The sequence below is a fragment of the Lithobates pipiens genome, unplaced genomic scaffold (assembly GCF_037356315.1).
Source record: "Lithobates pipiens isolate NorthernLeopardFrog02 unplaced genomic scaffold, aLitPip1_a1.2 Scaffold_16, whole genome shotgun sequence".
Lineage (NCBI taxonomy): Eukaryota > Metazoa > Chordata > Amphibia > Anura > Ranidae > Lithobates > Lithobates pipiens.
This window is the reverse complement of record NW_027507748.1, coordinates 501,299,132-501,320,420: the sequence shown is the minus strand read 5'-3', so window position 1 is coordinate 501,320,420 and position 21,289 is coordinate 501,299,132. Positions and strand designations below refer to the sequence as shown.

At 40.5% G+C, this 21,289-nt stretch overlaps 1 protein-coding gene across 3 annotated transcripts in view; it reads right to left on the bottom strand.

Moving 5' to 3' along the window:
• TBC1D4 (TBC1 domain family member 4) overlaps positions 1-21,289 on the bottom strand; it is a 233,380-nt gene that overhangs the window by 12,028 nt on the left and 200,063 nt on the right. For all 3 annotated transcript variants that reach the window (XM_077483117.1, XM_077483118.1, XM_077483119.1), the window contains 5 exons: positions 19,797-19,957; positions 12,414-12,623; positions 5,093-5,248; positions 4,226-4,384; positions 3,503-3,747 (listed from right to left, as the gene is read on the bottom strand). In XM_077483117.1, the coding sequence (XP_077339243.1) occupies positions 3,503-3,747; positions 4,226-4,384; positions 5,093-5,248; positions 12,414-12,623; positions 19,797-19,957 (931 nt within the window). The remainder of the gene's footprint in view (positions 1-3,502; positions 3,748-4,225; positions 4,385-5,092; positions 5,249-12,413; positions 12,624-19,796; positions 19,958-21,289) is intronic.

Here is a 21,289-nt window from a genome sequence, read left to right as displayed (position 1 = left end):
GCATAGGATGAGAGCGTCCCCAAAAGTAAACATACACTTGCAAATTTGATACAACCGTAAATGTTAAACTGCTTGCATTTATGGAAACCCTTTCCTTGTAAAACTGTTGAGAAAACTACACGTCACATGGAATCAGCAAATCACATACTGCTCTGGTTCTAAATCCTGTATCAGGTGACTTGCATGTCAGCTTAATCATTATTCACATTTCCTGAAAAATGTGATGTCAGCACCCATATACACCACAGGCCCATCACAAGATTTGCAGGTGAGGATCGATCACAGTGCTGTGGAACCTACGGATTCCAAATGACAGGTAGGATTTTACACTTTGGAACCCTATGCTGCCTCTATAAAATGGGCAAGTATATTTCTATACTGGGCCTAAACCCTAAAGCTGGCCATACACCTATAGATTATCTGCAGATTTTCTATGGTCAGGTGGAAAAAGTGGGAGATTAATCCATCCACAGAGTTTAGCGAACATGGAGAAATCTGTTGCACTTTTTCCATCTAACCATAGAAAATCTGCAGATAATCTATAGGTGTATGGCCAGCTTAAGGTTGAGAAGTGAACAAGATAATTCTGCAAAACACAACAATCTTCTAAGGTGAAGCCATGTCAAAATATATACTCTGCACACCTCAACAGCCGACCCCCCCCCACCCATTTGAAAACGTTGTTGTGGCATTGTGACAGATTATGTTTTCCATGCTCTGACATGCAAGTGAAACCCAATTCTGATAAAGAATGTGTTTGGACAGTGCTGAGCAAGGTACTCCAGCCTTTCAGGATTCTAGAATATGAGATACCATTTCCTTCTCTACCATACTCTGCCAAACCACGCACTTGCTAGAGTGCTGCTCTTCCTCACCCTACTCCTCCCATTTCTTCCCAACTTCCTACCATCTCTCTCCCCTCTCTTACCTGTCTTCCTTCTTCTAAATCCACATCCCTTACTATATCCCACCAACCCTATCCTGGACACACTTTTCACCAACTTTCCCACCTGTAAAATCCCACTTATTTGGGTACCATGCCAAGGGCCTTAATCCCAAAAAAACTCTGTATTCTGATCTCAAGAAAATAGGAACTCAAATACCTTATCTAAAAGAGACACATTTTAGAAAAGGCAAATTTACCATATTACAAAACTTCTACCAACACTACTACCGTAGCTCCTCTCCTATCTCCAAATCTAACAGTGTGAACATCATAATTGCTAAAGTAATTTGGTGGGGAGTGGTCTAACATAGTAAGGTTAACTCATACCAAATGTAGAAAACAAAAAACCAAAGATGAACTTTTAAGGTACCCAAGACACAATTGTGACTTAAACGAATCCACCATCCAGCAGCACTAGGGATATTGATTCAAATCCCATCCACGGCATTACATGCTTGGAGTTTGAATGTTTTCCCTGTACCTGTGTGGGTTTCCACACTCCAAAGACAAGGTGGTAGGTTGTCTCCTGTTTAAATTGGCCCTAGTATGTGTATGTATGAAAGTGAGTTAGGGACCTTTGATTGTAAGCTCGTTGAGGGCAGGGACTGATGTGAATGTACAATATATGTGTAAAGCGTAGAACTGGGCAATTTTCTCCCCAAAAAAAATTTGCGTTTTTTTTGATGGACACTGCGCCGGTCCTAAGGACCTGTGGGCAGGAGTTTTTAGGTGAGGCCACGGCTTCGACTTAGTCCACGACATCCGGCCTCGCGGACTAGGCAATGCCGGTCCTGGTGAAAAAAAAAAAAAAATCAAAAAAATCGATTTGCTGAAAATTTTAATCAATTTGACCTCTCAATTCGATTCAAGATTCAAATAGATTTTTCCCCAGCCCTAGTAAAGCGTTGCGTAAATTGATGGCAATATACAAGTACCTATCATAATAATAATAATACTACATTTTTATTCAATACAAAGATAAAAGGAAAATTTAAATACACATTCTTTTGATTATATTAACTTTAATTCACTATTCAGATTTGTCCCCAGCCTACACCGGTCTGCTCAAACAAGGTATGTATTTTAAAAAAATATTCCCTGGGCAAGCACAGAGGTATTGCTGACCAAATAAAAAGGGGACCCAATTATGCGGTATTGACCGACATGGGATGCTTATATCATACAAACAATCTGGCATAAACAAGTTATTTTGTTTCCGGTTTACTAAATAAACTCTGCACAAGCAAACAATAAATGTCAAAATATATAATTGAAGTTGTATAAAACTGTCCAACTTCATAAAAATTATAAATTTATTGTCCCACAACAGCAATAGATTTCAGAAAACTGGAAGGCAGAGTGTATATCAAGATCTATCAGTAAAGCTCCACATAGGAAGGTTTTTAAGAGCTAATAGTCCAATTTAACTTTTGTTCTATATTGTACAGTATAAAGTATGAAAAATGATAAGGGCATTAAGATTATTAATGTATAAAAAGGACAACAGACCAACTGTTTTTATCTGTACTTTATATTTTTTGTAGATAAGGCCTCATTCATACTCCTGAAGAGTGGAAACACAGTTCTGGGAAACATATTGCTTTTGCGCTCCATCCCTCCACTTATGTCAATACAGCAGAGAGATTCTAGATCAATAGGCTACTATACTCAGATACATACTTAGTGTAGGCTGGGGACAAATCTGAATAGTGAAGCGATAGTATGACAATGTACAATACAATAAAAAAAAAATACATTTTAATGTTCTTTATCTTCGTATTGAATAATTAGATTTTATTCACAATTGTGTGCTGGGGACCTTAAAAGTTCATCCTTGCTTTTTTTGTTTGTCCAGTTCTGATCAAACTCCAGTCCTTCCCACAATAATCTTACCACCCCGTTAGAGTCTAAAGTCAAATCTAGGCATCTCTGCAGTCAGAGGACCTTCTTTCAAATAAGTAATAATCCCAGTAAACTGCTAGCCAGGGTGCTCTGGGACCCACAAGCCTGATCCTACTTGCTACATCTTCAGACTCTATATTTACCAAGCCATCAGGCATACAGTAGCAGCAGAATTATAGAACTTCTACATCAAGCTCTACAATCTTCCCTCACCTACAGAGTCTTCTCAAGATCCTGACTGGATTCTGGTATCTCTACCCTATCCAAGGAGAAAAAAGCCAAAGACAGTCTGGAGGCATTTGGTACAATGGTTCCCGCTGCTGTCAATCAAATCCTGTGAGGAGAGAGCGGGGCCGAGCCGCGCTGTGACCCCACAGGTGTACCCCCATACCAAATGGCTTGCTATGGGGGCACACACAAAATAAGAGGAACCAAGAGCACTGGTGGGGGACCCCAGAAGAGAAGGTTCAGAGCTACCATTGCACAGGGCAGGTTTATTAATTAGCCTTTACAACCGATTTAAAGCTCCTTTAAGCTCTTCCATTTTTTAATGATTGTTCCATCCCTGCCTGGATCATATCACACCCTTACCCCCTTGAGAACATCTGAAGACTCTGTCTCTCCTATACAAAAAAGTATCTTGAAGAAGATTACCTGAAGAGATATCATATCTGGCCGGTACTGTTTACGGAAGCCAAGGTCGTACATAAGAAACTTCAACATTTCAAATGATTGCTGTTCGCTCATGTGTAAGAGAAGAACCCCGGCCACAAAGCTGATTCCTTGACAGTAGCCAACTTCTTGGTCCAACAAAGAATATGCTTTAAGAAGGTTATATAAAGACAACTGGCCTGCCCCCAGCTGTGTGGAAAAATATGAATGGGTCGGAAATGTTCTTCCTGTTGAATAAGTGCATTCATAAATAAATATTTCACATCAATAGAAACACATCTGATACATTTAAATATAACTTCCACTACTGTAAATAATAGTAAACAGTAAAAAAAGATCTAAAACACGAAATAGGTAATCTTTGGTCTTGGCGACAACGGCAGAACATGTTTACACAGTGAATGTTGGCACAGCAAAATCTAGGGCACGCAGAGAAGAGGAGGGAACCCCAAAAGAGGAGATAGGAGACTGCTCTGTGCTGAGTCGGCAAGTATAGCATTTTTATTATTTTAAGGGGAGCAAATGTCTGTCTTTACAACCGCCTTAATGAAGATTAAAAAAAACGTAACATGTTAATGACTTCTTGAGATTTCTTTAGATTTATTTAAAGGTCTCAGTTTGATGCATTCACACAAAATAACTAAGCTTTGTTTTGAGTAGTTTGTGAGATGGACTAATGATTCTGGTAAATAAATGTCCACATACCAAGGTCAACAAGGATAGCATGCTGTTGGGCAGTAAGTTGTTTCAAAAGATCGGCATATGTTGTATCTGGTGGCTGCTGTTTGCTTGGCAGTCTGTGCCTTAGACGATACTGCACAGAGAGAAACTGCCATATTTCCCCACGCTTGCTTTTTGAAACACCTAATTAAATAAAAAATGAAACATATTTAGAGAGATCTAGAGTATGAATAACGTTAAAATGGGCAAAGTGCAATATTTTTCTTTGCTCATTAGTAATAAACATATTAGGTTACGGTTTTCTGTGTTTCTTTTACTATTAGTTGATAGGATGGTTATGGATAGAGTACAGAAAGGGCCAACAAGGTAAAAAGTGGCATGAAAGATCACAGCCAGGGTAGGAGGAAAAGTTAATTAACTAAATGTATAAACCTCTGAGAAGAGACAATTAAGCAGGGATATGATCAACTTTTAGAACTATATAAATGGCTCATATAGTCCTGCATAATTATTCAATTTATGACCATCATAATGAACAGGACGGCAGCTTTTGCACCTAGGAGCAAAAGAGGATTAGCTTCTGCATACAGAAAGGGTTATTTACCGTAACAGCTGTGAACTAGGGGAAAACACCAGGAGCTGGTTCTAGCCATTTCAGTATTTAGAAAAGTGTTGGATGCGTTTCCAAATGAAAAAAATAAAATGGCTATTAACATTTATGAAAAATAACATTGTAAAATGTGTCTATAGGGTGTATCTGGTTGTTTTGGGAATTCAAAGGATTTTTTTTTATTTCTGCCTTGATCAACTGAAGGTTTTCTTTTTTCCCCAATTAAACCTGGCAGATGTGTGTCTTTTTTTAAACTCTAGTTAAGGTAAAAGGGTTTCTACCTTCTTTTAATGTGGCATATATCTCTTCCATGTCAAACCGGATTTTTGTTCTGCAGTTTAACATTTTGTCCCAGAGGTTTGAAACTTCTTTTTGACAAAGTCCAACTTCATCATAATCCAGTTTAATTTTTCTAGACTGAAGTTCATCTCGGCTTGCTGGTAAAAAAAAAAATATTTAATTATAAGTAAATTCAATTACATACAAGAATATATGACAAATCTATTTCAGGTTGTAAAAATAAAAGATAATACAAATCAGCCACACTAAAGACAATGGTTCACTCAGTTGTATATAAAGTAGAAAAGCAGCCAGGCTATGGGCAGACATGTCTTTTAATAGTGTAACAGTCAGATATGGTCGCCTTAATAAAAATACTACATTATTAGAAATGTAAAAAATGATTTAAAAACTTTATTTTTTTATTTTAAATTTTTGCACATCTGTCAGCCTATAACAAAAGCAGGACAGGGTACCTTTTTACTAAAACAGGGTACCAAATAAAAGCCTTTTATGTCCTTTAAAAATACATTTAGGAATTATTTAGGCATACTAAATAACCATAAAGTTTTTCATTAGTTAAACAGCCCATGCTGATGCTGCCAAATTTAGCCTAGGCATCCATGAACTCCAATCACAAAATGGTTAAAGGATAAGTTCACCTTTGGATGCATGTTAAAATATTCCACCAGTTTTTAGGGTGCAACATGCCACACTGCAGCAGTGTCTCCAGTATCCACTGCCTGTAGTGATAACGAGTAGGGGATCTTCTTGCGCTGCCAGCACAGCCGCATCACTCAATAACAGAGTTCTGCGAATGGGAGAACTACAAGTACCAACAGCTTTGCAGCTGACAGCTTGTAGTTCTCAAAGCGCGCTCTAGGTAGTTCACAGTTTCCTCCTGTCAGTATGTACTGCCTGCTCTTGTATGATGTACAGCCTACACCAGGGATATGCAATTAGCAGACCTCAAGCTGTTGTAAAACTACAACTCCCATCTGCCTCCAGGTGTCATGCTTGTGCTGTCAGAGTCTTGCTATGCCTCATGGGACTTGTAGTTCTGCAACAGCTGGAGGTCCGCTAACTGCATATTCCTGGCTTACACAGACAGTCTACAGGAGTCCTGCACTGCACCTACGACCTGCTGATCGCAAGGTCAGTGTTTTGCAAGTTCCTAGAAAAAAATTAAAATAATAAATACACTTTATTTACCTGCAAAAATTTTTTTTTTAAAGGTGAACTTATCCTTTAAATTGTATGTCTAGGAAAAACACTAAAAATGTAAATCCTTATGATATAACTCTGTAAAACAATGCAAATACATAAAAATACTTGTTGATCTCCTAGAATGTCTTCCTCTTTAACCGGTTCCCAACCGGCGCACGCCGATGTAGGTCAGAAGAATGGCATGGCTGGGCAAATGGGCATACCCGTACGTCCCTTTGAATTTGCTGCTGTGTCATCGCGTGTGCGCCAGCCAGGATCTCCGTGAGTAGGATCGCGGGTTCCGCAGACTCCATGTCCACGGGGATACCCGCGATCGTCTCACAGAGAGGAAGAACGGAGAGATGCTAAAGTAAACAAGCATCTTACCGTGTTCACTGATCATAGCTTCTTGTGATTGGGAGCTATGATCAGTGATGTGTCACAGCTAGCCCATCCCCCCCTACAGTTAGAACACATCCATAGGACACACTTAACCCCTACAGCGCCGCCTAGTATTAACCCCTTCACTGCCAGTCACATTTACATAGTAATGAATGAAATGTTAATCGCACTGATCGCTGTATAAATGTGAATGGTCCCAAAATTGCGCCAAAAATGTCCGACGTTTCTGCCAGAATGCCGCAGTCATGATAAAAATCACTAGTAAAAAAAAAAATAATAATAATAAAAAAAAAAATGTATAAAAATGGCATATAACTATTCCCTATTTTGTAGACGATATAACTTTTGTGCAAACCAATCAAGCGCTTATTGTGATATTTTTTTTGTTACCAAAAATATGTAGAAGAATACGTATCGGCCTAAACTGAGGAAAACATTTTTTTTTATATATTTTTGGAGAATATTTATTATAGCAAAAAATAATGGGTTTTTTTCAAAATTGTCGCTGTAAAGGGGGGCTCTGATGGTGACATATGCTGTAAAGGGGGGGCTTTGATGGAAACATCTGCTGTAAAGTATCAAAAAGGGACTTTAAATGAGGCCAGCGTCAAAGGGACACCAGCCTCCATCCCTATCAATAGTTTCTAAGTGGAGGGGAGAGAGAGATGGGACTTTGAGTGAAGCACACAGCAGTATGGATAAGTCAAGTGACTGGGAAAATTGCATTTATTTATGTTTTACAGTTCATACATTATTAACAAGTATTTTAGACATCAAGCCTCTATACAATGAACCGCAGATCAAAAATATATAGAATGCAGACTAAATGCCAGTCCAATAAATAAGCGTACATTGATGCAGAAAAGAATGAAAAATAAATAGCAAGTAGTCCATGTATATACAGTAATGTAGTAATTAGCGGTAGAAATAGTCAAAGGACCTTAGTAGATAGATGAAATAACCAAATGGCCAAAATAAAACTTGATAGATATGAATAAAGTTCTAAATTATGTAGAAACGTAATAGTCCATGATAATAATAAAAGATGATGATTAAAATTCAAGTCTCGGCGCGTTTTGCGGCGCTGTAGCCGCTCATCAGGAGCAAGTATCATGGAATAAATCTAAAAAAGAAAACAAAAAAAAGAAAAATAGCAAAAAATAAAGAAATAATAAGACAAAAAATTAACTAAAAATCGGTATTAGTCCATATTTGAAAAAAGTTTTTGTATGAAATTTAGAAAAAAGGGCTGTGCTGTTGTATAGAGTCTTGATGTCCAAAATACTTGTTAACAATGTATGAACTGTTAAACAAATAAATTTAATTTTCCCAGTCACTTGACTTATCCATTTACTGCTGTGTGCTTCACTCAAAGTCCCATCTCTCTCTCCCCTCCACTTATCTGCTGTAAAGGGGGGCTCTGATGGGGACATCTGATGTAAAAGGGGCTCTGATGGGGACATCTGATGTAAAAGGGGCTCTGATGGGGACATCTGATGTAAAAGGGGCTCTGATGGGGACATCTGATGTAAAAGGGGCTCTGATGGGGACATCTGATGTAAAAGGGGCTCTGATGGGGACATCTGATGTAAAAGGGGCTCTGATGGGGACATCTGATATAAAGGAAGGCTCTAAATTGTCGCTCTTTTTTTGTTTATAGTGCAAAAAATAAAAACCGCAGAGGTGATCAAATACCCCAAAAGAAAGCTGGATTTGTGTGGGGGGGGGGGGGGAGACATCAATTTTGTTTGGGAGCCATGTCGCATGACCACGCAATTGTCAGTTAAAGCTACGCAGTGCCGAATTGCAAAAAGCGCTCATGTCTTTGGTCATCAAATGCAGCCTCACTGTGCCCGTCATATGCATTTATCACCCGAGCCCCCCTTTACATAAGATGTCCCTATCAGAGCTCCCCTTTACATCAGATGTCCCCATCAGAGCCCCCCCTTACATCAGATGTCCCTAATCAGACCCCTCCTTTGCATCAGATGTCGCCAGAGCCCCACTTTACATTAGATGTCCCCCCTTTCCCCCCCTCATACTCAGCTCACACAGCATGTCGCCTGTCATCCACCTTCGGACCAGCCAGGATGAGTCAGAGAAACCGGAAGTGAAGGCACAGGACCCGCTTAATCACTATCCACAGCAGGGAACAATGCTTATAGAGGGAGTGTTCTGGTTGCAGAGCTCTGCACACCAAGGACTTTCTAAAAGAAGACAATAGAGCTTCTTAATTGCAAACACGTCATGCTTCCCATAGCAGCTCTGTGTCTGGTGCCCTGCACACACTTAAAGGGCCATTATTATTTTTTTTCTTTCAGCGATTTCAGAATGTCATGCTTTCCATACACCTGTGTGTTCGGCATCCCACACACACTTAAAGGGTCAGTATTTTTTTTTATGAGTAGCTTTGGGGTGGGGGCGCCTCTGTGCCCCCTATGGGCAGGCCACCACTGCTTTTTATGGTGCCTCTCTCTGCACCCATGTTGGCGTTTTGAAAATTTCGAAGCTCCAGTTTGTGTGTGGAGTTTGAGTCATCACGTAAAGTGCAGGGCTATTAGCTTTGTACTGTATATGGTGGAGGCAGGAGTGCAGCAGCCCACAAAAGGAGGCCGAGGTAAGCCAGCTCCATGGATGGAGAGAGGGGGGAGGCATGTAAATAATACTGCCTTTTCCACAACCCCCCTAGACTTAAGGGTTATTTAAAACTTTGCAGTGGGGGGGGGGGGGGGGGGGGGCATTGCAAGGATATTTTTTGTTGTCCCAGGGGGAAAACTCAGGTAGCGATGAAAAGAATGCATGGAATTTGTAACAGAAGCAGAATTGCCTGCTAACTATAGAAAGTTAAGAGCATGTGCTTGTTGGTTTTCTGGCAAAGCGGGTATTTTTCTGTACTTGCAGCATTTTTGAAGAAACTAAACATGGTTAAATGTGCATGTATTGCAGAAATATAAATTTTAAAACAAGCCTTTGCTGACATCTGTACCTCAAATTTAGAAAGTGAATCAGTAAACTTGTTAAAGTGAGGTTTGTGACTCTGCTCCCCTCCAGCCCACCTATGCCTCAGTTCTTTGATTACGTTTTGGTTTGGAAAGCTGAGAGACTGCTAAGGCACCAAGGAGAGGCCAGGCTTACTGAAAACAAAAGAAAGTGTTTGTGCTGAAAACTTTGAGGATGAATTATGCCACAATGCCTGCAGCTGCAAGGGTCAGGATGGATTTTATTTAAAGTGATTGTAAAAGCAGAAGTTTTTTTTTTTTTTTACTGTAATGCTATGCATTAAGATTAAAAAACCTTCTGTGTGCAGCAGCCCCCCTCAGCCCCCTAATACTTACTTTAGCCCCATCCAGCAATGTGCACAAGTGCCTCGGCCATCCGGGACTCTCCCTCCTGATTGCTCGAGACACAGCAGCGGTGCCATTAGGCCAATGGGGAGAGAGAGAAGACAAGGCTGAACCGTGGCTCCATGTCTGAATGGAGACACAGAGCTTCAGCTCGGCTTGGGTGCCCCTATAGCAAGCTGCTTCCTGTGGGGGCACTCAACAGGAGGGAGGGGCCAGGAACGCCAGCGAGGGACCAGAGAAAAGGAGGATCCAGGATGCTCTATGCAAAACCACTGCACAGGGCAGGTAAGTGTAACATGTTTGTTATTTTTAAGCTTATTTACTGCTCTTTAAAAATATGTAAATATTTAAATGTCCATAGCCTGGCTCACAGTTCTACTTTAAAGTGGACCTTTTATAACCAATGCTTAGCTGTCTGAACTGCAATCCTCCTCTTCAGCAAGGAAAACCTGTCTGACCACCATGGGATTCTTCAACAATGATTTCTGCAGCCAAAGTAATTATGTCATGCCTCTGGCAACCTTTCATAACCTTAGGGTGGTAGTAAACCTAAAACAAACATTATATTGCAGCTTACCATTTGTTAGATATGATGGCTGCATTCATTTTATTTTTTAGGCTTTCTTCTATTTTTACCTGGCGATCTCGCCTTTAAGTCTGCTGTTTTTCAACAGAACACACTCTGAAGCAGAATGCATCATTTAACACTGGCAGCGGTGCCTACAATGATCAGCTTTTATTTCTTTATGCAAAACCTTTATCCCAAAAGGAACAAAACTATTTGCTATAACTGCTTATAAAGTATTAGCTGGAGTTTTGTTGGTGTAATTAAATCTGCTAGTGCATCCAACATCCCCCTTCCCAAAGGCTGAGGATACTACTGTCCAAAAGGTACCCCTGTGTTCCTTCATCCAGAGTGGAGGCACTGCAATACAACAGGAGGTTGTGTTATTGGCCAGACGCCCAGGTATAAAACGAGGGAAAAAAAGCCTAGAAAAGCCCCACCATGCCTTTATGCCTGAGGAAGTCACGCCAGTAGACCTCATGAGCAGCAGTCCTAATTGTCAGAGTACAGTAGCATGGTGCCCACCAACAGGGAAATTAGAGGGCAAATAGGACCTGGCTGAAGATGTCTGAAAAAGTATAATTATACCTTTTTTAATGGGTGCGGGAGTGTTCCACGAAGTCAGACATTGCCCTGACCATCCCAGGTAATGGAAGATTTAAACTACTTGAACTATATACAAAGTGTTCACTACTAGAACACAATATAACAAATAAAATGACTGTCATACAATGTGTGTATTGCATTTCTTGATCTAATAAACATGCTTTTAGTAGATCTTCAAAACTGTAATGGTATCATTTAATGTTAATTTTAATGTAATGTTGTTCTCCTTTACTAAATTACATATAACGCTTTTAGTAGATGGACACACTCAGTAAGGCATTCACAAAAATAAATTAACCCACAGCAACTGGTCAATTATTTTACTAAAAAAACCTGACTGGTTACTGCAGTTTGCACTAAGGCTTTTACCCTTACCCACCTATTGTACAAGTGCATAAGGCATCAGTTAAACAATAGTACACAAACATTATTACTAAGTGCCGGTTCACACAGGGGTGGCTTCAAAGTCATCCGACTCTGAAGCCGCCTCGTACACAGCGCAACCTCAGCGAGGCCTGCAAACGACTTCTTTAATAGAAGTCATTGCAAGCTGCTCCGAAGTCACCCAAAAGTAGCGCAGGAACCTTTTTCTAAGTCGGAGCGACTTGAGTTGCACCTATTAGAATGGTTCCATTGCACTGCATGGGGCATGACTTGTCAGGCGGCTGAGTCGCCTGACAGGTCGCCCCTGTGTGAACCGGGACAATCATGTTAAAAAAATAAAATGAAAAGTCTCAACATTTCTTTTATTTGTCTACAATATGATTTTTCTTACCTTCTGTAACAATAATAAGTAATGTTAATGTAAGTGCAACCTCCTCGAAGGCATGAAAAAGAATAATCATATTACATTCACTTTAAGTAAAAATACTTTGCTGTAATCTGTACATTTCATAACGCATAAGTGTGGGAGGGAGATAATTTTTTTGTATTTTTTTTTTTTTTTTTTTTTTAACAAACTATGGGAGGGAGAATTTGTGCTTGCTTGATAAAGGGCAACACACTGTATAGAACAGTTGCTTTAGAAACATTTGGTGTTCTGTGTGACCAGTTGCAAGCAATATTACTTTTGCTGCTACTAACTTTGCTGGAAATCAGAAGTATAAAGAAAATAAACACGTATAGAAAGTTGTTAATGTGAAATATGTAGTATGTAGCAGCTTGAATACTACCACTGTACTGTCAACATTCTGAACTAACCTTCAAGTTTCAGGTTCTCTTTTTCCATCCGTATTAATAGGATCTGTTGATGTATTGCCTTCCGCCATAACCTTTGAAGATCTTCAGAATTTTTCTTCCCATCTGTGCTTTCTATAGTACTTTCATCCTCAAGAAGAGATGCTAGTGGGTCCTCTTCCATGGTAGGAGGAAGGGAGGATAAAGGCAGCAAATCGTTCACATCTAAATGATCTGAAACAATAAAAACATAATATGTGGACAATTTCCATAGTGTCAGATCTGCTTACCATAGTGAATGTCACGAGTCATGCACGGCACACTGTTAATATAGGGAGATCCCATACTCTGTCACCAAAGCACCAAAGCACGCTTCCTTCTACCTCTATGTTTTATGTATAAACATATCTGTACATCTTGTTTTAACCACATATTTACATTCCTTTTCAGCATGCTTGAATGTAATACACCGTCTACAGTTTTCTTCGGTTACCGTAAAAAATTACTCTTGAAACAATTCAGTGCTAGCATAAAACAAAATATGAACAATATTTTTTTCAGAAAATAAAAGGCTGCTTTTTGTGATCATAAATTAGATAAACATTTAATATATATATTATATATATACACATACATACACACACACCCCCACCCACCAATATACACGCACAGACAGACACACACATACAATTGTGCTGATAAGTTTACATACCCTGGCAGAATTTGTGATTTCTTGGCAATATTTCAGAGAGTATGAATGTTAACACAAAAACTTTTTTCACCTATGGTTATTGTTTGGCTGAAGCCATTTATTTTCAATCAACTGTGTTTACTCTTTTTTAACCACTTTCAGACCGGACCAATTTGCTGGTCAAAGACCAGACCACTTTTTGCGATTTGGCACTGCGTCGTTTTAACTGACAATTGCGCGGTCGTGCGACGTGGCTCCCAAACAAAATTGACGTCCTTTTTTTCCCACAAATAGAGCTTTCTTTTGGTGGTATTTGATCACCCCTGCGGTTTTTATTTTTTGCGCTATAAACAAAAATAGAGCGACAATTTTGAAAAAAACGCATTATTTTTTACTTTTTGTTATAATAAATATCCCCCAAAAATATATAAAAAAACATTTTTTTCCCTCAGTTTAGGCCGATACGTATTCTTCTACATATTTTTGGTAAAAAAAAAAATCGCAATAAGCGATTATTGATTGGTTTGCGCAAAAGTTATAGTGTTTACAAAATAGGGATAGTTTTATAGCATTTTTATTAATAATTTTTTATTATTATTTTTTTTACTAGTAATGGCGGCGATCAGCGATTTTTATTGTGACATTGTGGGGGACCCATCGGACATTTTTGACAAATTTTTGGGACCATTGTCATTTATACAGTAATCACTGCTATATAAATGCAGTGATTCCTGTGTAAATGACACTGGCAGTGAAGGGGTTAACCAGTGGGTGGCAGTGTAGGGGTTAAGTGTTCCTAGGGGTGTGTTACTAACTGTGGGGGGTTGGGCTTTCATTTAGTGAACACTGATCTCTGCTTCAATCACATGGAGCAGAGATCAGCGTCACTAGTTGCTAGGCAGAATGGAGAAATGCTGTTTACAACGGCATTTCTTCATTTGGCCGCTCCGTGAGACGATCGCGGGTATGCCGGCGGCGATCGAGTCCGCGGGTCCCGCGACCGGACTCACAGGGGTCCCGACCAGCGCGGGAGTGTGCCGCCGGCGGCGCGCTCCCGTTGGCAGGGCGGCAAATTTAAAGGGACGTACATGTACGCCCATTTGCCTGCCCATGCCATTCTGTCGACGTACATAGTCGTGCGCTGGTCGGGAAGTGGTAAATCATAACAACAGAAACTACCCAAATTACCCAGATCAAAAGTTTACATTATCTACAGCCCTCCCTTCTCTACATCCGTGGAAAGTCCAGAATTTATAAAGCTCATCTGAGCTGTCAGAAAAAAAAAGGGGGTCGAGAGGTGGGTTACACTCTGCAGAGCTCAATGAGGGGAGCTCTGCAAGCTAGTTGGAGGGGAGGGAAGGGAAGGGACCCCCCATCACCACCATCTTTCACACAGCACAAAGAGCCGAGGCTGTCAACCAACTGGAGATGCCTCCCCCATCACCTTTTTTTCCCCTTTTGGTGTCAGGAAAACTTGTCATAATTGATTCATGCTGATAGCAGAGGAATGAAGCAACAGACAGAAATGACACTAATGCCGCGTAAACACGATCAGACTATCTGGCGGATTCCGCCCTTGTATGGGCTCCGGCGGACTTTTTCTTTCCAAAAGTCCAGCGGACTTAGAAAGAAGTTGTGACTCAAAATTGTCCGCCGGACTCGGCAGTCCAGCGGACAATCCGGCCATCTGTGTGCTAGTCCGCCGGACTTTTGAAATGAACGGATTTGTCCACACACGGAGAAAAGTCATTTCATTTTGAATGCAGCTCCAGGTAGACAGGACTAGCAAAAGGAGGTCAATGTCACCGCCTCCATCGTCGAGAACGACACCTCGCTGGCCCCGTCACCTGGTATGGACTTAAAGGGGAAGCCCTACGCTGAAAAAACGGTGTGGGGGTCCCCCCCAAAGTCCATATCAGACCCTTATCCGAGCATGCAGCCTGGCCGGTCAGGAAAGGGGGTGGGGACGAGTGAGCGCCCCTCCTCCTGAGCAGTACCTGGCCGTGTGCCCTCAACATGGGGGGCTGCCCTCAACAAAGCCCCTTGTCCCCATGTTGATGAGGACAAGGGCCAGCATCCTCCAGGACTGTGACATCATAAGGGGGTGGGGTCACCATGTGACATCACCCGGTGACCACGCCCCTTCTCCCTATACAAGTCCCCACACAACGTGTCCCTATAATTTTCGGCCAGAGAGAGCGTTGAGTCAACATCTCAAGGAAGAAGAAGAGAAGATGAGAAGGCAGCGGCGACAGAAGACCAGGCCACCGCTAGTAAAAGAGCTGGAAGAAGAAAGCAAAGGCCCGGCAAGAACTGAACAGGGGGACAAGAACACCGAAGTCGGAAGAAGACCCCCGGATGGCAGCGACGACGAAGAAGAAAGCCGGGCTCCTCCGCTAGTAAAAGAGAGAGCAGACGATAGCGGAGGAGTCCGGCGAGAAACCCCTCTGTCCCCCAAGATGGAAGACCACCAGAGCTGTCCATTAAATTATTTTAAAAACATGTGTTGTGTTTTTTTCTTTACACTTTTTTCCCCAGGTGAATGGGTAGAGGTTGTCAGGAAGAGGCCCTTGTCCTCATCAATATGGAGACAAGGTGCCTTGGGGTGGGGGGCAGGGCCCCCCCTTCCCCAAAGCACCACCCCATGTTGAAGGCACGTGGCCTGGTATGGCTCAGGAGGGGGGGGGGGGGGCGCTCGCTCTTCCCCAACCCCTTTCCTGACCTGGCCGGGCTGTGTGCTCGGATAAGGGTCTGATATGGACTTTGGGGGGACCTCCACGCTGTTTTTTTGGCATAGGGCTTCCCCTTTAAGTCCATACCAGGTGACAGGGCCAGCGAGGTGTCAATCTCGCCGATGGAGGTGGTGACATTGACCTTCTTTGCTAGTCCCGTCTACCTGGAGCCGCGTTCAAAATGAACGGACTTTTCTCCGTGTGTGGGCAAGTCCGTTCATTTCAAAAGTCTGGCGGACTCCCGCCATAGTCCAGCGGTTTGTCCGCTGGAAAAGTCCAGTCGTGTGTGGGCAGGTCCGCTCGTTCGGAAAGTCCGGCGATTTGTTCCTGGACTAAGTCCACTGGATAGTCCGATCATGTGTACGCGGCATTAGTGCTCTTAATTAAGACAAGTACACACTATAGAAGGATATGCTTTGTTCATATTTCATGTCTGAGGTTTACAACCACGTTAAGGCAAAAAAAAAAACCTTCAGCCCTTACCACTTTAATCATAGGTTCCTTAATCATAGGATCCCTATTATTAATCCCTGTTGTGGGTGAAACACATTGGAATGTGACTTGAGGTGGGAGGTGGGCAGTGCAGTTTGTGCTGGATGTCATCTTAGTCTGCTTTGTAAACTAAACCAGAACTCCTTTATTTGCAAGCAGCATGGAGCAGAAGAAGGCTTCTAGGGCTTTCAGCATCCAACAGCAAATGTAGATGAAAACAGTAGGCTTTGGAACAGCATCTGACTAAAAGATCCGCTTGCTGTAAATGTTTTTAATGTGAATTTGAGTTTTTATAAACTGGATTCTGTGCAGACATTCTAGTTATATATGTAAATATGGTCAGCCATATTAGCTGAATACACGAGCATGATCTTTTTCCTGCAATTTACAGAGCGTTCACATATATGGAAATTGGATGTGTTTTGATCCGCATAATATGTGAATCAAGCCGGCTTTCTATGGAGAACAATGGCAATGGGAGGTGCGAGTAATTATCTACTTCACAGGGAACACATTATTTAGCATTTTTATTTCAGGTTTAAGCGGAACTAAACTGTATCTGAGCACTGCAAACTGAAAATACTATTTAATTAATTTTTAATATCTAAAAGAAAACTCCCCCATTCATCCATCCTCCGTGGTTTATTTTGTGTGATTTAATCATTTCGAAAAACACAACCTATTGTTTCTAGCCATGGCCATCTTGAGTAATAGCAGATAATTCTTGTAGCATTTAGTTCCTGGAATTCATCTGCCCTTAGCTCCAACATGCAGGCAGGAGCTAGGCTAAGAAAGCCCCTCTTCTCCTGCTCCAGATAAAGAAAAAAATGCCCATGAAGACTGGGATGTATGCCATCATTTTGGCCTGAGCTAGAAACCAGGAAGAAACTGAAGACATGTAGAAACTTTAAAAAAATGTAAATATAAATAACTACTATTAGTAGCATAAGGATTTAAAAATGGTTAACGTTGTTTTTTGAGAGAGTTTAGTTCTGTTTTGAATCAGTTTAAACAGGGAGGCTGAGGGATAACTGTGAAACACAGATTTCACTTGTTAATAATACAATGACAAAATAAGAGAAAGTATGTAAAAATTGGGAAAGTCACCTGAAAATGACATTAAAAAGGAAAAAAAATCTGCATTATCAACCGAAAATATATGCTCAATGAAAATTCACTGTACCTTTCCTAGTGGTGAATTTGTACATATAATTTTTTAGCAGTTTAAACACTGACTCAAGGTAAAAAGTTTTATTTCCTTTTAGAGAAGGGTTAGAGTCTGTTAGATTTTTGATCCCATCCGTTTCCCTCCTGTGGAGGGTTCACAATAACGTCTTGTCAAAATTATGTTAGTACTCAACCCTGCAAATTCCTGAAGATTTCAGCCTAAACCTTTGTTTTAAGTATATATAGGGTAAGGACGATGTAGCACCTATTCAGTTTTTCCTGTCTATGTATTTGCTGGTGAGCTTCCCCTCCGTTCCCGATGAAGCTTTTCGATTGATGACACCAATTAAAACCTGACAAAGGTTCTATATCTTCCCTATGCCAGCCCATCCATCAAAAAGTTGTATCAGCATTTTATTTTATCTGAATGGGGTTTTTAAAATGTTTCTCACCTTTAGAATCCTGTAATATAGCTATGATCTCTGTGAAGTTCCTCAAGTTCTCTTACTTGCCTCGCAGATCTTGGCTACTAATGGGTAGCAGTAGTGCAAACTAGGAGGGGATGAGGCTCTACGAGTGTTTTCGTAGTGCAAGTTATAAACATTACAGTAGAAAGACTAAGTAACTTTAAAGGCATTGTACACTTTATTATTTTTGCTGTTTTAACTAGATATTAGCTTTGGCAGACCATAGACCAGTGATGGCGAACCTTGGCATCCCAGATGTTTTGGAACTACATTTCCCATGCACCACTACACTGCAGAGTGCATGAGCATCATGGGAAATGTAGTTCCAAAACATCTGAAGTGCCAAGGTTCGCCATCACTGCCATAGACGTTGCAAATTTCTTTCCAACCCATGGTTGCAGGAAAGAAATTTGCACGATTCACCCATAAACAAAGACAGTGTTGACAGGGGAATTCGAGCAACTGGAATCGGAAAATGACAGTGACTATTGTTAGCGGCCATAGCATCCACAAGCGATAATCAGAAGTGAATCCGGCAGACTGGGTGTACTAAAAGTTGATCTATCGTTCAACTTGGTACATCCAGCCTGCCCACACACTGTTCGATTCTCGGACAGTTCCTGCTGAACCTAGTTACATTTCCTGTGTTTTTGTTTGCCTTACCTTGCAATGATAGGCTTATCTGTTGTAGCTTCAGTTTGTAGTGTCATGGCTGATCAATCCCTCTATGTCTATGTATTCAGTCACCTAGCTTGCCCGTATTTTCTAAAGGGACAGACAATTTCTCGTTCCAAGTCACAATCCATGCCTCACCATCAAATATGTGGAAGTGATAATGTGATAAAAGACTGCATGGCGAGCTCTTTGTTAATTTTTTTTGTCTGGTTGTGTCTGATCCAACTCGTAACTCTCACTTGAAGAGCATTAGGCTGAGAGACCCAGGAATTGTGGGATATGCAGTTTCTTCACAGTTCTTAGATGACAGACAGAGGTCATGCATTAGCCTGTGCAGTGTCATATCGCATGCTTCCTGTTTGAACAAACAGAAACTTCTGACACTGGAATGTGAAGATTTAGTCCGCGTTCACATGGGCATACTTAAGCGTACACATGAGCGAAGGGCCGTATATGCCCGCACGTGTTTGCACAGGTGTTCCATGCATCCACAGGGGGGTCCTATTCATATCAATTGGGACTCAGTGGCTGCACAGAAATAGCCTGCTCCCAATGTGCCATACCTACATACAGTGTGAGTTCAGGGACAAGCACCCACATGGATGTGGGCAAACATGGCCCTTCGCATGAGTGTACACTTAAGTTAACCTGTATGTATAAGGCCTTACACTACTATAGGATGTGCGTACAGGCCAACAAATGACACCATGAAAATGACAAGATCAATGCACATTTTATAAAAGTGAAAAACTCAAGGTACAGTTAGGAAAATTTATAATGTTTTAGGCTCAGCTTACTCCCACCCAAGACTGAATGAACAAGTTTTATCTAGAAGCTGAATGGACCACTGCTATGCACATGCACAGCTAGAATGAGTGATGTGATATGAAGTCATGGAATCTTACCTTTTGTGAGTGAATTGTAATAAATAAGATATACATATACTTGATCTCCGACACATGGCGTGCCAAATCTCAGACTGTCAATTCTAATGTGGTCGCCCAGTGTAAATACCCTTAAGTTAATTTTAGGTACAAGATTTATATTTTTCTTTTATTTTTTACCTTTCTCTATGTACTCTTGTACATTACCTAGCAAGCTTTTCATCTCATGTCTGGATTCTTGAAGAAGATCAAAAAATAACTGCAATAATTTATGTGTAAGCTATACATGGCTCACATACCTTTATGTTGCATATCTGAGGGGGAGGTGATCATTGGTGAAGCTACCCTGAGGAAAATCCGCTGACGCCACGAAATTCGTCGCGGTATGAGGGGCGTTCCGCTAGCATTTAAAGAGTCATTACTACAAGAAGAAATCGTTCTCTTCCTTCCTTCACTTTCACTGTTCAAAAAGAAAACATTTCAGAATATAAAAAAAATGACTAAAGTATACGCCACCACCCAGCCAAGCCCATACAAGCATTATCAAAATTAATAGCACATTACGCATGAATTAAATTATAATTTTTATATTATATCTGTTAAATTTGTGAACATTTTAAATGAAAAAAACTTGATTCAATCCAATTAGATGAGAGATTCTGTAAGTCGCTTTACTGCACTTTTACACACATAAATCACACATCTATATCTTGGTGGGTAAATCCACTGCCATTTCTGCACAGTTCCCTTTACATTTATATCACAAGAAAAAAAAATGTATGTGGCACCTATTAACCTTTCACACCGCACCAAAATATGTTGCAGTTTTACACATGTAAATACATTACATGTAATAATTAATCTGCTTAATTTGTAACTCATAGTACATAGCCATACAGTTGTTTTTGTTTCTCAAAGAAATGGAGGCACACCAAAAATTCACTGTATAGCTCAAAACCATGCCCTGCATCACCTTCCTCCTTTTTGTCTATACTAGGCAAATGGCTGTCAAAGTAACCATCAAAGCTACTATATTTAATCAATTACATTAGCCAAGACTAAACTAACAGAGGACCCTTAGTAGCATAATCCATTTCACAAAAAACATTTCCAGAAAATTTCCACAGCAACATATTAATGTTTAGTTAAAAACCACTACTATACACCCAACGGGTTCTGGCAATATGGCATGAACCAAAAACTTTAAACTACCAAGGTAGCTGTAGATGCATTAGACTTTTTTGAGCTGCTTACTGTCTAATATGAAACGTAAAAAATTTGACCAATTTCTGCATGCTTTGCTCTTGGCCTCAATGCATTGCAGGCACCACACAGTTGTGTTTAAAAATTAAAGGTTACAAAAGACCTCCTTGCACCTACTTAAAAAAAAAAAAAAGTATCATTCTATCCAAGAATATATCTTAATTGTATAAATTTAGAAGTTACACAAAATAGATTGCCAGTTACATAAAAGCTTTCCTGAGAAACCACAACCTGAGACTGTTAAGTGCGATTTGCAATTCTGGTCTAGCTAAATTTATATGACTGTACATATTAAACAATAGAGACAAAAGCAAACAATTTTACTTTTGACTTGTGATCTATGTTAACTAGGATTTCCGTTATCTACAAAGTCCTACTTAAAAAGATTTCCATTCCATTTTAGTAGTTGTAGCATCCAGATACACTTAGCAGGTGTAAAGTATCCATTATGTATTGTCTGCTAAGCAGAGTAGACTATGTCTTACCCTGTGCCATGTGGTATATTCTCTTGTTGTAAACAGACAAAACA